The following is a 17204-nucleotide window of genomic DNA, read 5'->3' on the forward strand; positions in this document are numbered from 1 at the left end:
GCCGAACGCCGCAGCCTTCCTGCCCGGGAGTCTAGACTCTTCCACCTGCTGTGTACATATTAACACAGGCGGACACACAACGCGCTCTGTACACGTACCAGCCTCACCAAGGATGCGACGTGAGGCTCGTCAGCACTTTTCCAAGGTAAGCAGCGAGAATTAAGCCCCTGGTCCCTGCAGCGGACGCAGCTGCAGCGCGGAGGCAGGGGGAGAGCCGGCCTGTCCTCATGCTGCTGGCTTGTTCCCAGGTACCGGAGTTGAAGGTCTCCTTTCCACCACCGTCTGCAGCAAAATGGCCCTGTGCTGCGGGCTGCGCTTCTTTCTCCCCAGCTCTGCCAAGGGAGGCTGCTGAAATGGGGGTCCCAGGGGCACAAAATACCACGGCGGGGGGGGGGAATCACTGTATCAGAGTGGAGAAAAACATGCTGAAGGGCAACCAGCCAGCCATCCGGTATTTTGGCCGGCATCTCCTATTCCTAAAGCCTAGCACAACACTCACGATGGTCAGGAATCCCGTGAGCAGCGTCAGCCCCGTCACACCTGAGATTTGCCTCCAGTCCCGCCAGCGACGTTACAGAAAACGCCAGCAGTTTGTCTGCCAGGTCGGTCAACGCCGGCCCCCCCACCCCCCGCAGTGACACCGCGGAGCTGCTCCCCATCGCAGCGCACACCACACGGGGCTTCCAGGAGAAATGAATCATCTCCGAGCAAAAAACCAAACAAAAACAAAATAAAACGCCGTGTTTGTAAAATACAGGGAAAGGCACGGCTGTGAGCCAGAGCCTTGAGAAAACAAGATGGCTTCAAAGCCCCCGGAGGTGCAGCCAGCAGCCACACGCCGTGGGGCCGGGACCCGCCGGGCTCCGTGTGGTTACTGCTGGCCCACTCCACGGCCACCAGCCACCTCTGAAGGGCAAAGGGATGGTTAACAGGCATTTAACACACATGGCATCGTGGTCCCTGCATGGCCCTCGTGCTCGGCGCTGTACGAGCCTCAGTGACACAGTGCCCATAGCCCAGCTCCATCAGGGGTCACCACCCTCTTCATCAGAAAAAGGTATCATCTAGCTTAAAAATTAATATCTCGGGCAACCTGCAATGCTTTGGCGCTTGCTACATCAAGGCAAGTTTTCTGTGAACGCCAGAAGGACTTTGAGCAGGTACTGGAGGCTTCCGACTGTGCAACAGCATCGTGGCCCAAGACAAATGAAGAGACATAACCAAAGACGGGGGGGGGGGGCAAAAAAAAAGAGCAGTTTGGGTGAAACGATCATAATTATTTGAGTGGGTGCAAATCAGGCAAATAGGTTTAGCTCGAGAAGAAAAAACAGTCTCAGGCTGAGCTTCCTCCACATGAAATCCCGTGCCTTTGTTTGGTTTCAAAACATTTTCATTTTGAAATTCACCTCCTGCTTGTTTGCTTTTGCATTAAAGGGTTAAATAACCTGAAGAAACTAAACAAAACTGTTTGCTTTGGGCTGACTAAAACTGATTCATTCAACCCACACTGTTCCCTTTTCCCCCCTCCAGGTTCATTGTTTCGCTTTAAAAGGAAAAAGCAATAGCTTTGAGCTGATCTGATTTTTGGGGTGGGTTTGCTTTTTTTTTTTCCCCCCCTCTCGCCCTCCCGCACTTTTTGGTTTGGCTACCAGGCTGAGAAATCCATTACCCACAGGGATCCCGGGCCAGCCTAACCCACATCTGACAGTAAAACAAACCAGATTCTCCATGTCTTTTTAGCCCCTGGCTTCCTTCTTGGGCTTTCCCACACGTCTCCAGCTCCCGCCGGGGCCGGTGGCCGTGCTGGGCGCTGGGGAGGGAGAGGACCCTACACAAAGAGGCTGCACTTTCCCCTCCTCTCCACGCGTCCAGCTCTTGGATCAGCGCTGGTGTCCAGATACGGCCCGTCATCTCGGCCATGTCCCGGCACGGGGACAGCCGTGATGGCCATGAAACCCTACGAACGCCCAAGCGGCGGCGAGACGGCGTCAGGAAGAAACACCAAGGAGGCGGCAAAGATGGACTTAATATGAATCTTTAATGCACAGGACAAGCTGCCGGGAGCCTTGCCAACGAAGGCTGCGCACGGAGCCGGTCCGTCGACTCGCAGTGGTACAAAAGCCCAGCTTGCCTGCAGCGTCCTCGCACCTGCCCCGACATCCCCCTCCGGGACCTTCGCTGGCAGCGCGGTGTCACTGCCCGCCCACGCCACCTCCTCCGGGCGTCCTCGGCCACCATGGCACCGGGGCCCCATGCCCCATGGCTGCTGCCCGGCGGCAGGGCAGGCAGGGCAGGCAGGGAGGGGGTCACCCTGTGCCCAGCAGCACCCCTCTGCCCGGCCCTGGCCTCCAGCGGGTGTCTCCTCCTCCCAGGGTTTTGGAGCGTGTAGTCCAGGAAATTCAGTAAGAAAAGATTAAAAAGGAGAGGCTTTTATGCTGAGTCAAATTAGGTAATTTCTTTTTTTTTTTCTTTTTTCCTCTTGAAAAATTAAAAAAAAAAAAAAGGAAAAGAAATTAAAGTCCAACTTGCTGATTTCTTGTTTCTCTGCCGTCTGCGTGAGAAAGTCCTGTTTGGCCTCGCTGTCCCCTTCCACCCCCTCCGAACACCACCCGACCCCGACCCCCACCAGCCACTCAGCACATCACGAGTCCTCGACTCCTCGGAGTCCCTTGGCCTCCCACAGCTCCAGGCCCGCACCTTCCCTCACCGGCCCTTGGACTCCCCGTACGTGTTGCGCAGCATGGAGACCATCTTCTCCTCGCACGTTACTTTGGTGTCCTTTAGGATGCTGTACCAGACCATGCCGGGTGGCCGGACTTCTTCGCTGCGGCAGAACAAGTAGGGCATGGTCTCGGTGCGGCTCTGGATGTAGGCACTGCGTAGCAGGGTCGAGCAGTGACTGCTGACCTTCTCCAGCCTCCTCAGGATCAGGTGTGCCTTCCTGGAGGGGACAAACAGAGATGGAGACAGAGCAGGGTGGGCAATGCAAAGAGGAGACCAGGAGACAGGACTCTGGTGTTCCACCAACGCAAAGAGGAGACCAGGAGACAGGACTCTAGTGTTCCACCACCGGCTCCGTCTTGCAACAAGAATGGACAAGGCCTGTTGCCTAAGACAATGTCTTTCAGGTGGAGAGAAGCTCTGTTTTGCCCAAAAGTTCTGTGTATATCTAATATTTCACAGCACCGGGTCAACGGGGCTGGAGGGACCCCAGGTCTGACCTACTCGAGCAGCTCGGGTGCCCTGGGGACACCGCCTACCCCTGGCTAGATGGTCACCACCACCACCACGTGCTCCTGGCAGGCTCCAGCGCATGTGCTGGGACCCGTGCACCCCGGTGAGCCCCCCAGCACCTTACTGCTCCCAACTGCCGAGCCCAGCCCTCCCTTTCCTGTTTTCCCAAGTCTCCAGGAGGCAAATGGCCCAAAAGGACTGACACTTAGAAGAGTGAGGAATAAAAGCACAACACATTAAGACAAAACAAAATAAACCCGTAAGAAACCAAAAATCCCCTCGTGGGAGTCTGTAAAGTGCTAAATCAAACAAAGGGAGGGGAAGAGGTTTGACTTCAGTGGTCTGAAAGTCTCAAGATCACAGATTATTTCCTCTCCCTCTGGTGCCACAGGAAAGCTCTGGATTCGGGGCGAGGGGATTTCGCAGTTCCTGCAGGAATGTAAATTCCCGATAATGATATGTCAGGGGCAGCGCTGTCAGTCAGCGAGGCATAAACATGGGGATTATTTGATTATGAAAGCTGAGTGGTGTTTCAGCCCGGGCTGTGAGCTCCCGGCGGGGGGGGGAAGCGCCGGGAGCCTGATGTGGCCGCACACCCGCAGCCACCCGGGGACGGGACAGCGGGGAAGCAGCGGCCAGAGCCACCCCAGCGCCACAGCAGAGGGCAGAGACGGTGGCAGGAGGTGAGAGGGCATCACGTCATCCCCAGCAGGCTACGGACCTCCTCCTCTGGAGCGGGAAGACTGGATGGAAGGCTGTAGGAAACACCGCTCCTCCAGGACTCCATGGGGAAAGCTTCCCCACTCCTCCCCAGGGGTGACGGGCTCAGGGTTGGCTTTACAGAGGACGGGAAGAGCAAAGGGAGTTGGTCCTTCTTGGACAACACTCCATGTATTGATTTAACCTATGAAGACAAGCCTGACTAGGCAATTTGAGCCTCGTTAGCTACACACACACGTACTTAATAATGATGTCACGGGCTGAGCTGTGCCCAGCTCTGACAGAACTCTGCTACTCACGCTACTCTCCATCGCAGCCACCTGACCTTCTACAGCATCTGGGGCTCCCACCGCGCGTCAAGACCTGACACGCTGCCAAGAGCAGGTCCTTCGCTGCTGGACGCCTGCCGCTAAGAAGTTATGAAATTCTGCAATGGCATTAGATGCGTTCAGTAAAGACTGATTGATTAAAGCTAAGCTCAGCAGCAAATCAAAGTCTGTAGTGACTGTCACCACAGGTAACAAACTTCAGCAAATCACAGTCACTGGTGCAGGAAGGGACCAAAAGGCATCATCTGTGCCATTTCCTTGCTGGGATCAACCTGCCCTGATCCATATCTGTCCAACCCGTTCTTAGAGCCAAGAGCTGGCAACCCTTCCACTCATCCTAATGCTGAGAAATTGTTTCTTAACATCTGAGCTGGTTCTCCCTGTTTTTTTCCAGGGAAGGCTGAGCAAACACAGGGCCCACGGTCAGCTCATTGGACGGACTTCTACGTGAGCTGACAGCGCTTGGGAGGAGAGCATTTAGCCAGAACACCCTCCTCCTCAAAAAGGATAACTATCATCTCTCTAAGGCCCTAGCTCCGTGGTCACCCTTCTTTAACACAGATCACCTCTACTGGCAAAAGGGGGTATTTGCCCCTTCCCCAGCTTGTCCCTGCCCACTTGCTTGTGCAGGTGCAAGTGTCCATGGGTCCAACATGGTGAAGTTGCGCATCCAAAGGCCAACCAAGCAACCCATGGAGTTTCCCTCAGATTGATTGCCACTCCAGCTTGCCACAAGGCTTTTCCCAGCCATAGCAAGAGAGGAGTGGCAATGAGTGGCCATGACCAGCCCTCGAGGCAGCCGCCAGTGGCGGGTAACCATGACTTGGTGCTACCCTGGACTAGGGGTGGACTCCCCAGCACATGCATACGCACGCCTGCTGGCCACCCTCTTCTCTCCCTCTCCTCCCTTCTCACCACCTCACCTTCCTCTTTGCCTCCATAGCTTTCTTCACCCACCTCTCACTCCTCCCCTGCACAACCTGCTCACTCTTTTGCTGCCACTTCCCTTGGCCTTCTCTACCTTCCCGTTTTCATGACTTGTTCCACCATACTTCCATGATCTTCTGGGTTTTGCTAAAAATCACCATGTTGTCCTTGCTTCCGGATACATACTCAGGTCTCTTATTCAGGCAAACATTCCTAAGTGTGAGGAGCAGCTCGAGGTGGCCAGGAGTCAACCCATCCAGACCTGCTGATGTCTCATGAGCTGTGCTCCTCATGGAGCTGGTCTCCGCACACCTCCTGCATCTGAGTTCTGCTTGAGGCAGTTGGCCCCAGGAAAGTATCGATGTTTAAGGGTGGGATGCAGCACACGATGGGTTGGCCCTATGAGGATGCTAAAAACACACTGCACCGTGGTCAAGAAAGAGACAGGGTGATGGGGAGGGAGGGAATCAGGCCCCCCGCTTTTGGTGTCCAGTGCCAAAGCCCCAGTTTTGATGGGTTACGCCGCTTTGAGTCATTTATTTTAGTGAGGTAATGAAGTCATGTGTAAATGTTAGATTTAGCTTTCGGCTGTCAGCTGTTCCCTCTTAAAAAAAAATAAGGAGAAAGAGAGACAGAGCGGGCGAGGGGAGGGGTGAGAAAGAGAGAGAGGCTTTCTGGTGAAGGCTGGGTAATAAATTACAGGAGCAGTTCTTGGGCTGCCAATTTAACACCATAAATCAAGCCCTGGGTATTACCCAAGTGCTCCCTGCGGAGGGCTGTCGGGTCAGAACGACCACCTTTTCAAATACTGGAAATGAAATCTTCCTAAATGCTGACCAACCTCATCCCTGCCAGCAGCAGTAATTTATTACCTTATTAAAGGGCAGGAATCGGGCGAGGACGGCAGGGGAGCGAGCGAGGGGGGACTCACTCTCATGGCTGCCTGTGGCCAGACCCTGAGCTCTCAGCACCCAAAGGGATGAAGCAGCCCCCTTCCCCCTCGCCCCATAGCCCGGGTGGGAGGTACCCCCACCTTGGCACGAGCCAGCAGTGCCCTCCCACCGTCCACGTGCCCACTGCAGGGACAGTTGTTTGAAGTCGGTGCCAGCCAGGGCTTGATTCTGGTCTCCACTTAAGTGACGGATTTTGGAGGTCCCAGCCGCAGTCATAAATGATGGAGAGGGGCATTTAAAAACAGTGATGGCTCTAGGTGGCTGCGGTACCCTGTAGAAGGATGGAGGAGATGAAAAGGGAGGACGTCTGCTGCCAGGGCACTTTAGCTCGTGCATGAACCAGCAGCCCCAGTGCAAGGGAGTGCGGTGCAGTGATTGCACAGGGGACAGGGCACTGAGGTCCCCAGTTGCCATCCCCAGCTCTGCAAGGACGTGCCCAAGAGCAGGAGACACGTTCCCTCCCGCTTTGCCCAGCCCGGGGTGTGCTCCTGCGGGGATATTTGTCCCCCAGCTGCACGGGGGATGCTGATCACTCACCTTGATGGCTGGTGTGGGATGAAAACATATCCAGAGCCAGCAAAACGCTGCCCTATCTCACCTAGAGGAAGATGCTGAAGGAGAACGAACCAGCATGAAAAAGCAAAGAAGAAACGATACCTGGGCTGGAGGGAAGGATGAGCTTCCCAGGACTGCTGCGGGGAGAGGGTGGCTGCCTGGCTGCCGTGTTCCCATATGGGGCGATTTTGTCATAAATTCAGATTTTTCCACTCGACTGAGAACTGACCTGGGTCTGTCAGCCCCTCATCTGAAAGGACAATGAGTCCGGGACTCGATGGCCTCTTATCACAGCCTCCCATCAGTACATTGCATTCCCCCTCGGTACCAGAAGGCAGCTGCTCTAGAGATGCACTTCATTTCCCGCGGCCGTCCCGGCTGCCTGCCTGGGCGACTGGCTCAGCAAAGGAGAGGCTGCGAGCCCTGGGCTGATGCCACATCCTGACCCCGTTCTTGCTGGTAGCCACAAGTAGGGGCAGGGAAGGAAGATTTTTAACTTAATTTGTTCCGCCTCCTCCTAAAAGCCAGGCCCTGTTTGCAGTGGTCAAAAGAATTGTCCCGAAAACACAGTAAAGAGAAAATAATAGAGAAACCTCCCTGTCGCTGTGTCAGGAAGCACCCTGGCTGCACAGATCCAAAGGTCTGAATGCACAGTAGCATTAAACCTTCACTGGTTTAGACAGATTCTTCTGGCTTGTTGGAACAAATTAACTCTGTGAGATTCACTTGGTGGAATGGGGGGGGAGCAGGAAAGGGGTTGTTGTTGCTAAAGGAGACCAGCAGGATGAGGCGAGCCAGGTGCCAAGATGCTGCTGACCACAGAAAGTCCTGGTTTAGGGCCACCTATGAGCTAAGTTTTTAATGTCTCCTTAATGTAAACCGTCTGGTTGGGACATCTGGCTGTCAGTGTGTCTTCTCGCAAGCAGCTGTTTGCAGTAACCTGTGGCTTTCATGGAAACTGGGCTCACGAGGACTCCACTGTGATGTATTTATTACACGGAGGCAATCAACTTCCCTCTTGTCGCTCAGTTTTATGAGCGAACATTTACTGTGAAGCTGAGGCTCATCTGATAAACATTTCAAGGTACGAAAATGAATGTCCCCCTGGGAAGGAGAACAGTCCGTCAATTAAAATCGTGTTACGAGATGGCCTCCCTTGGCAGAGCCTCACTCGCCTCCCGCTACGTCAGTGCCTCCGTTTCTGTCCAAGCTCCCCGAGAAGCGAGGCTGGACGGCAGAGCTTCACTCTTGTCAAGAGCCTGGCACCGGCTGCCGCGGTGTTTGTAGATGCTTCTCCTTGGATGTAAGTCACATAATTCTCAAGTACAGCACAGGGGCACACGAGCGCTGCGAGGAGCTCATGTGGCTCGGCGAGGAAGGCAGACAGCGGCCGAATCGACCACTGACTCCAGCTGTAGCTTGGTACAGAGTGGGGCAATCCGGGCAATTTAAATGTCACCTTGCAAATCTCATGGCCTGATGTAGGTATCAAGCTAGATAGCATCCTTCAATAATTGTGGTGGATTTCAAATAACGGGGGAAATAAGAAGGGGCTGATGGTTCCCAGGGAATTATAAGGGAGCAATGGAAAAGGACAAAGAAGCCTGCAGTGTCATCAAGGAAGGAGGAGAGCAGTGGAAGGATGAGAGTGGCTCCGCGCCAGAGGCTAACGAACTACCAAAGAAACTATGACCAAGGTCATCCCTGGAGGAGGGCAAGCCCCAGGCCGGCTTGGATTTATGTCCAGGAGGGATGTAAAGTGTTGTGAGGAGCTGCCATCCTGGTATTATGGACAGATCCTCAGCCATGTCCAACAAGCAGATAGGAGCAGGAGGGAGAGAAAGAAAACCTTTTCCAATTATTCATGGACTGCAAGACCTTGTTTCTCCACCTTCCTCTGCTTCAGCTTCTCAGAGAACAACATTAGATGAGGACGCTGGATGAACCATGTCTCTAAAAAGCTTCAAAGCAGGTCAAGGCTATTTGAATCCTAGAAGAGATCTCAAGATGTCCAGAAGGACAGAGCTACTTCTGAGCGTTTCTTGACGAGTGTTTCCCCAGGGGCTGGGTGGCAGCCTGGCCTTTGCTGGGACACTGCCGGGATGCTGCCAGCCCCCTGGACACAATGTAGTCCATGGGCCTGTTATTCCTGAGCTGTGCTCTCTTAGAGTCTTACCACCCCTTTCCCTGTACACTGGGGTTTGCAGATGCAGTCCCTCCGGAAAGGTTACCTTTACACTCCCAGGAAAACCCCTTCCAGCCCTCCTCAGAGCACCAAATGTATAGGAAAGAGAAAATATTTCTAGCATAAAGCTGTACACAGGTAACAGATGAGGTGCTGCGCACTCGCTGGCATCCTTCACTATGTCCCAGGCCTACTTTACACCCTTTTCCCCTCACCCCCCAGCCTTCCCAACACTCTCAGCTCATTTGCAGCATCACCCGCCTGATGCAGAGCCCACCCAGCTGCTCGATATCCCATAAACATTTATCCAAAGATCAGCTGGGACTGGGCAGTCCCAGGCGTGGCAGAACAGCTTGGTGAACACCAGAAGGGAACTTCTCTCTGCTACGAGGAGAAGGCAACGAGGTTCACTTCCACTTCCACAGCGGCCAAGCAGAGGGGTGCTCCAGGCGGTGGGGCGGGGGGGATGCAGGGAAGGGACAGGTACCTGGGCCCCAGCTCGTCCTCACTGCGCCAGACGAAGTCTCCAAACTTCTCATAGTGGGAGTTGTAGTGGTGCTGGACTCGGAAGAGCATGGAAGCGGAGACCTCCATCAGCGTGTTATAGGCCGTCTGCTGCTCCTTCCCGCTGGTGTAGCCGTTGTAGAGGTTGTAGATTTTGTCAGCTATCTCTGGAAAGGATCAGGGGGACGGGATTAATGAACAGCCAGAAGGTGCTAACGCAGGAGGAGGAGGAGGAGCGAAGCCCTTGGCAGGGCTGGCAGGAGGGGCGGGCGTCTGGGATGGCTGCCAGTCCCTTGGGGCTGCCAGCAGCAGGGTTTAGTGACCTGGGGAGCGTTTAGCAGTTCCGCAGGCTAATTCCGCAGCCCGTGCCCTGCATGAGCAGCCCCAAAGCTGCCCCAAAGCAGCAGCCGCAACGACCCAGCAATACTCCATGAAGGAACGGGAGGAGGAGGAGGAGGGCTGCCAGCGCAGGCAGAGGCAGCCTCATCCTCCCAGGTAGGGCAGGCAACCTCTTCCCAAATTCACCAAACTTAAAGCAACTGCGCAGTTATCATGCTAAAGGGTAGGAAGAGCACGACACTGTTGACAACAACATGGTACTTGAGCCAGAAATACAGCACATCTTCATTGTGGGTATCTACTAGAGCAGCTGAGATGTATTAAACAAGAGAGTGCACTCTCTGCTGTAGAAAAGGACCTCTTTTGGGAAATTAAAAACACACAAAATCCCATTTCCTTCCTTTTCTTTAGTCTCCTGTTTACTCGTTTTTCCTGGGAATGCTTTAGCAGTAACATGAACCAAAGCATTAATGAAAACTTTTCTTTGGTGTGCTTTTCAAAACAGAAAGCAAACAAGAAAGAAAACAGGTAACCCGCCTTTCGTTTAGAAGAATCTTTTTAAATTTAAAAGCAGCAAAGCGCTCTGGGTGTGAGAACAAACGGGGCTGGTTTCAAAACTGGAAAACGCAAACGTGCAAAAGTGGCTGGGCTTTTATCCGTGTTTCTGTTTCAGAACCGAAGCAAAACATGGATGCTGCCATCAGCATCCTTATGAACACTCGGAGCTGACAGTGTCCCGCACCGGTCACTGCCCCGGCGCAGCCAGGGCTGCCCCTCTCGCTTCTGCACGAAGAGATCGCTCTTTTTCCAGGGGATGTGTGCCAAACACACGCTATCGGCTCCCACGGCCGCGCACAGGGAAGGATGCCGTGGAGCTGTGTGGCACAGGACCACGGGAGCCACCAGCTGCCCAGCCCAGGGGACTTTGCTACTGGACACTCTGGCAATTTGTCACCCCTCCTCAGACGATCAACATCCCTGTGCCCCTGGGTGAATTTACAGGAGCTTCACACTGGGAGAGGAGGGGATCGCAGGAGTACAAGACACACAGGAAAAGCAAAATGAGCAGGAAATGTCTCCTGTCGTGGAAAATGAGGTGCCTGAACACTGACCTTCTGCCTTGCTGTCATCTACCAGTGGGCAGGCCGTCCTCAGGGTGACTGTGCTCAGCTCCGAGTGTCTCCCTCGCGTATCCACCGCGTAGAGGGTAAATCTGGAAGGCAGGAAGGAAAAGAATGTCTTTATCCCCCAGTCCCACACCGCCAGGTTGTTATGGGAACCGGCCTTCACAAGAGAAAGGAAAATGTTGTCCAGGCTCCTATCAGTCAGTTTTGGCACCTCAAGGAGACGTGAGACGATCTCGGGCTCAGACCAGGAGAGCACCCAGGGAAAGGAGCCAGGGCCGGGGGGACAGGCCACCATGTCCCCACACAGCATCTCCCCCCGCTGTCCCTGGGAGCCTCACAGGGCCGTACCCTGCAGCTGCCCGACTCCAAAAGGATGCAAACATCTCCAGGGCTGCTTTGCCAGGCACCCATGCAAGCATTATAACGCTGTGGCATTTGCAAGCCGGGAATGCTCCTCTCCGGCCCTCCGGAGAACGGAGCAGTAATTCCTGCCGTAAGCGGGCTCTGTGCTGACAAGTGACAGCTCGTACACATTCTGTGAACGGCCCTTGAGGTTGTTTTCTCCCTCATTTCCTCACCAGGGTGGGGTTGGTAAAAGGGTGGGAATGATAATTTCACACTTGAAGCTAATGGAGAGCATCTGACAGTAAAATACGGCTTTTGTGCCGGATGAAACATTGAATAAACAGGCTGTGGCTGCATGGGACATCCCGGGATGCTGAGCTCAGAGTCCTGGTCAGAATATCAAAGCTCCAAAATGAGAATGCTTCTTCACAGCAGGGGCGACAATCTTCTGTCCACTCTCCCAAAAGGCAATCGGTTCATATTTATTCACTCCGAGCCAGGCATGGAAACTCGAGCTGGCTTTGACAAAGTGCAGGAGCTGCCTTGAACCCCTCGGAGGTCCGAGATGCCTGGTGTCGGGGTACCCGGCTCCCGAGAAATACCACAGCCCTGCTCCTTATCCTAAGGTAAAACCGAGCAGCTCTTGCCAGAGAGCGCAAAGAGCACCATAAAAGCAGCTGAAGCTTAAATGGGATTGAGACCCTGAGGTGTGTTTACTTAAGGAACGGTCCTAACTCCTCAGCATCGTTAGCGGGACAGAAGCAATGCTGTCTCCCTTTTCCTCACCCCACACATGAGCACCCCCCTGGCCCTGCACACCCCCCACGCGCCCGATAAGAGCTGACATTTGCACGGTAGCAATTCCCAGCACACAGGACATATTCTCCCCGAGCAATTAGCATTAGCTCCTTAACAATACTCGCCGTCTGAAAGGATGCCAGCAGACTGCCAAGGAACCCACTTGTGTGGAGGGACAACTCCCATTTTGACAAAGCTGGGGCATGCAGGGGACGCACACGCTGAGCTCACCCAAAGAGATGCTATTTAATTCCTTGGCGTGACATCATTTTCCTTAATTTACAAGGAACGCTGCTCAGAGTGGGAGCATCTCAGGAAGGACGTCCGCAACTGTGCAACTTCACAAGTACCACACACAGGCTGTTCTCCCGCTAGAGTTAAGGGACAGCAACGGAGCAATAGGGTAATACTGAATTCAGGGCAGGAGTCGAACTTCAGGGCTTTGCATCCCATCCCAGAGGTGGCACCGTCCCTCCTCCTCCCATCAATAGATGGGGGGTTCCCGGTGCGTAAGGAGTGTCCCGCCGGGAGCAAGTGAGGTGTGCGTCTCTGCAGCTCGGCAGCGTGAATCTCTGCCCTGGTTTTGGCCAAATTGGCCAATGGCCGGCAACAGATGCTCTTCCCCCACCTCTCGCACACGGAGAGGAGGAGGAGAGATAAAGAGATTTGCGAGTTTAGAAGGAACTAAACTACGTTAATGAAATATTAATAATAAAATATAAAGGAAATAATGAAATAGATACAGTATACACAAAACCGTACTAAGCTCCCAGGATGACGTCACCGGCAGGCACTGGGGAAGTCCCAGGCTGGACCCAGCGACAAGTGGGAACTGGATTCCACAGCTGGAGTCAGGAACACACGGATTGGGATCAAAGGCAAATGAACGAACAGGGTCTTCCTTGGACACCGGCCATTGGAGAAAGAGACCTGACCCTTTGATCCCTCAGCTTTTATACTGAGTGTGGGGCAGATGGGATGGAATACCCCTGTTGGTCAATTTTGGGTCACCTGTCCTGTCCGCTCCTCCCCACAGATGGGACCCCTCTATGCTTTTCATTTTCCAACTCTCCAATAGGGAAAATAATGAAATGAGCTGACCTTGGTTGTTACAGCAATAAGTATAAGCAAGAGCCTCTCTGCATATCATTCCTTGGCACTAATTGTGAACATTGGTCTTATCGCTCTGAGAACGAACCGTTTCCCGCACAACATGCTGTTAACTTCAGAGAGTTAGAAGAGGCCTAGCTAAGAAGTAAAATTACGGAACAGAAAGCTGGTTATGTTCTACCTCAAGCCAGGACAATCCCCTCCTTCCAGGTCCAGAAAGGAACAGCAATAGAGGCACCCAGTGTTGGGTGGGGGGACCTGAGTCCCAGCCGCGAGGAACCCTGCAGCGGGAGAGCTGGGCAGAGACCCCAGGAGTCCTGCTGCCCGTCCAGGAGCTCAGCAGCTCCTCTTGCTCATCAGCACAAGCACAACAAGCAGTAAAAGGGCTTAACAAGCAGGTTACCGCTGCGAGCTGAGCTCCATCCCCATCCTGGGGTCACTGGCTTAGCCACAGCGGCTGTGATGTTGCGGTTTTTTTTTCTTTTTTTTTTAATGGGTGAGCAGAGCTAATGCGTAACCTCTGCTCTGCCCGTACTGGCTCAGTCAGTAAGGCTCCATTAGCTCTGAGGCAATCGGTGCCAGAGCACTTTCCTTGAAAAACGGCAGAATTTTGTCAAAATGCGATTGTAATATTCGGCAATTAGCGCCCACATCACCTATTCCGTCGGCAGTAGGGTCAGGAGGGAGCGTCTCTGCTTGGCAGGGTGTTAAAGCACATCCAGCCCTTTGGGCGACGTTAAAGACCTGCGTTAGCCCTTCGACTGCACTCTTCCCCTCTGCCTGGCACACACGGGAACAAAGTCACTCAGCGGCCAAGAGCAAGAGCATCCGTAGCGGTCAGGCCTGGGTTAAAAAAATACATCAACAAACAAGCCCCTCATTTCATCATTTTTTCAGAAGATACAAGGAAAAAAAAATCAAAACATGGAAAAAAATATACAATTGCTTTACCTGACCTGAAACCAGTCCCCGTTCAAAAACCTTAGAGGAAAGTTTTTCGTTTCCGTTTACTCTGACTGAGATGTTTTGGAACCAGCACCGACAAACTCAGCTCTGGTGGAAGCTGGCAGCCCTGGCAGCACGCAGCCCACTGCACCTCTCTAGCTCTGTCCAAGGAGTGATCTCAGGGGGTTTTAACATTAATCATGGTCCAAAAAAGATCACCCTGAAGCACAGCGGTATTAATAGCTCTGTTTTACCAACAGTAGAGACATATGGGGTGAAGCATCGTGCCCCGGAGAGGCTCACTGACATGAACAGTTTAGAAACTCGGGAGATGATGGTTTCCAATCTTGTTCTCAAACTACTTGACCACCCTGCCTCTCTGCGGCAAAACACTTTTACGGCCAGTTAATGTGCTGGGGGTTATTTTTTGTCTTTATTCCCGGAAACAGACAATTAAAAGAAGAGAGTGCAAAGATCCGCAGCTCGGTGTAAACCTAGCATTAACAGGCGGCTCCTGCTCACCACGTCCAAGAGCAACCTCCAGCAGATGCAGGGATGGGACCAGCCTGGGACCCAACAGGGCATGAAGAGGGCAGATGGCGAGAGGAGAGGGACCACCACCACACAGGAGAGATGGGGATGTCGTGCGAAGGGAGCAGGACTGAGGGAGGGAGCTACACAGAGCATGTGGTGCGCTGGAGTCCAGCTCTGCGATGCTCCGTGGAGATCCTCCTGCCATACTTCATAGGATCATAGAATGTGTTGGGTTGGAAAGGACCTCTAAAGGCCATCTAGTCCAACCCCCCTGCAGTCAGCAGGGACATCTTCGACTAGATCAGGTTGCTCAGAGCCTCATCCAGCCTGGCCTTGAATGTCTCCAGGGATGGGGCCTCCACCACCTCTCTGGGCAGCCTGGGCCAGTGTCTCATCACCCTCACTGTAAAGAACTTCTTCCTCATGTCTCATCTAAACCTGCCCTGCTCTAGTTTAAAACCATTGCCCCTCATCCTATCGCTACATCTATACTTACATCTACATACAGCGTTTTGGGCCAAAAATGGGAGCATCCCCACTGACGACAACGGAGCCACACCTGATTATGCCAACCCTTTTACAACAATTTGTAAAAAAATAATGAGGCCAAAGAGTGGTTCTGAGTGCTTTGCCCAAGGCAGAGGATCTCTGGGGTAAAGTCAAAGCCAGAAACGAAAAGGTCCCAGACCCCCACTCAGTGTATGAAACCACTTCAGACAACCTGGAATGCCATATGGTAGCTACGATCTGGCAGAGCCTCCTTCATCACCTGGAGGTGTTTTGTTTAGCAATAAACTTTCCCCACGACGTTTTTCTCACGTTCTCCCTGTGCTTTCCAAAAGAGCCTGGGGCTACCTGCTCCTGTCTCACAGCTGATCCTCTTTTTCACCTGCGCCCTCGGTAAGATCATACATGAACATTTGCTTTTCTAGAAACACTAAGATATATTTTGCCCAAACAAGTTCCAAAGAGCATTTCACCACTGGAAGCACATACGCTCTTGGCAGGGATGAGCCCCTCCATGCCTGGAAATGCTGCCACCTCTGCAGCAAAACACAACGTATGAAGTCCTATAAAGTCACGCCGCTTAAATATTTACTACTAAATTCAAACCTATTGGGACCCAAAGGAACTTTTAGAGAGAGATAGAAAGCAATTAACATGTGGCCTCAGGAAATGTCAACACCACCTTCCTCGTAGATACCCCACCCAACGCTGGCTGAAGCCTGGATTTTATCACTAGGCTCAAGATGCTTCCCGGGGGAGGAAGAGAAAGCGGAGAGGGGGTGTTAAAGCTGGAATACAAGGATTGTGGAAGATTGTCAATTGCATTTAAAAAAAAATAATTAAAAAATAGAACAATATGTTTCTATCCCTTCTCAATGCAGAGAAAAAAAAAGAACCCAAAATACAAGATTCTAAAGGCATGAAACCGTAAGGCTGAGAATGAAACCCCAGAACGTGTTATTTATTTATAGACAACACCATCGGCTCATGTTTTTTTAACTCCCTCTCATGATGCTCATGATGTTTGAGTGCTTTACTCGTGATCCTCATTTGCGGGAAGGGAGATAAGAACTTCTACATCTGACCTTCCTCAGCTCGGCGGCTGATTTCTTTCTATCCTACAGAGACACCACAGGCATTTCTGCTCTGTCTTGTGCGCGGCTCTTCCTGAAGCCTTTGGGCTCCTGCAGCTGCTCAATGAGATGCCGTACCACAAACGAGCTGCCTGGGCTGCAGAGAGAAGGGTCCGACAAGGAGGCCAATAAGCAATCCTGCAGCTGCTTAACACCCGTGCTAAGTTAATTAGGTGTCTACGAGCAGCTGGCTACATCCAAAAGTATTGGCTGTCTGGCAAACCTGGGCTGCGCTAAGGGGACCCCTGCGTCACGTAAATGGGGGACAGGGCAGAGACGGTCCTCCGGAGTCCAGCGCCGTGCAGAAAATCAGTCTCATGCTTTCCGAAGTGGTGCAACCACAAGATGCTCGTGCCAGTAGGGCTTGGCTGATAAGCCTGGGCTTGGCGCGTTGCTCCTGTGGCCACGAGACTCTGATTTGCTGCTGGCTGCAGGAGCTGGGCGCAGGGCAGAGCTGGCCGGTGTCACACACACGGTGCGATGGGTTCTCTCTCCCCTGGCAGCATGGGTACCACCACCCGTGATGCTGAGCATGACCACACAAATCCTGGCCCGGCTGAGGTCGCGTCACCTGAGTGTTATGTGCACGTCCTGCCGTCTCCCTCTGGTCGGTCACGGCTCACCCCTGCCTTCGGCGCAGCTCGGGCTCTCTGGGCTCACACGCAACCAGCGCCGCTGCGGCTGGCGCAGCGTGCTGACACGCACACATCACACCCCTGCTTTGCCAGCCCTTCTCGCTTCCTGTTCCAGCTGAAAAACAATTCGGAGGCCTCCCTTTAAAAGCCCTCAGTGGACCAGCTCTTGGCAGTCCCTGCCTCCTCCCTCCCCAGTGATCTCAACACGGGGTCTGGGCACAAGGGACCCGGGGCCAGCAAGGTTCGGGCTGTGCCTGGGCTCAGGCACGTGCGAAGCGGCCAGGAACGGTGCCACAAACATACCCGAGTGTGAACACACTCCTC

General features: G+C 53.3%; 1 protein-coding gene across 1 annotated transcript in view; it reads right to left on the bottom strand.

The window, feature by feature from the left end:
- Positions 1 to 2019: 2019 nt before the first annotated feature.
- The window catches only part of ASTN2 (astrotactin 2), a 374972-nt gene continuing 359787 nt past the window's right edge, over positions 2020 to 17204 (bottom strand). The window contains exons 21-23 of the mRNA XM_063352726.1: positions 10859 to 10959; positions 9391 to 9574; positions 2020 to 2941 (exon numbers count right to left, since the gene is read on the bottom strand). Of these exons, the coding sequence (XP_063208796.1) occupies positions 2704 to 2941; positions 9391 to 9574; positions 10859 to 10959 (523 nt within the window). The 3' untranslated portion in view covers positions 2020 to 2703. The remainder of the gene's footprint in view (positions 2942 to 9390; positions 9575 to 10858; positions 10960 to 17204) is intronic.

This window comes from Chroicocephalus ridibundus, chromosome 15 (assembly GCF_963924245.1).
Source record: "Chroicocephalus ridibundus chromosome 15, bChrRid1.1, whole genome shotgun sequence".
Taxonomy (NCBI): domain Eukaryota; kingdom Metazoa; phylum Chordata; class Aves; order Charadriiformes; family Laridae; genus Chroicocephalus; species Chroicocephalus ridibundus.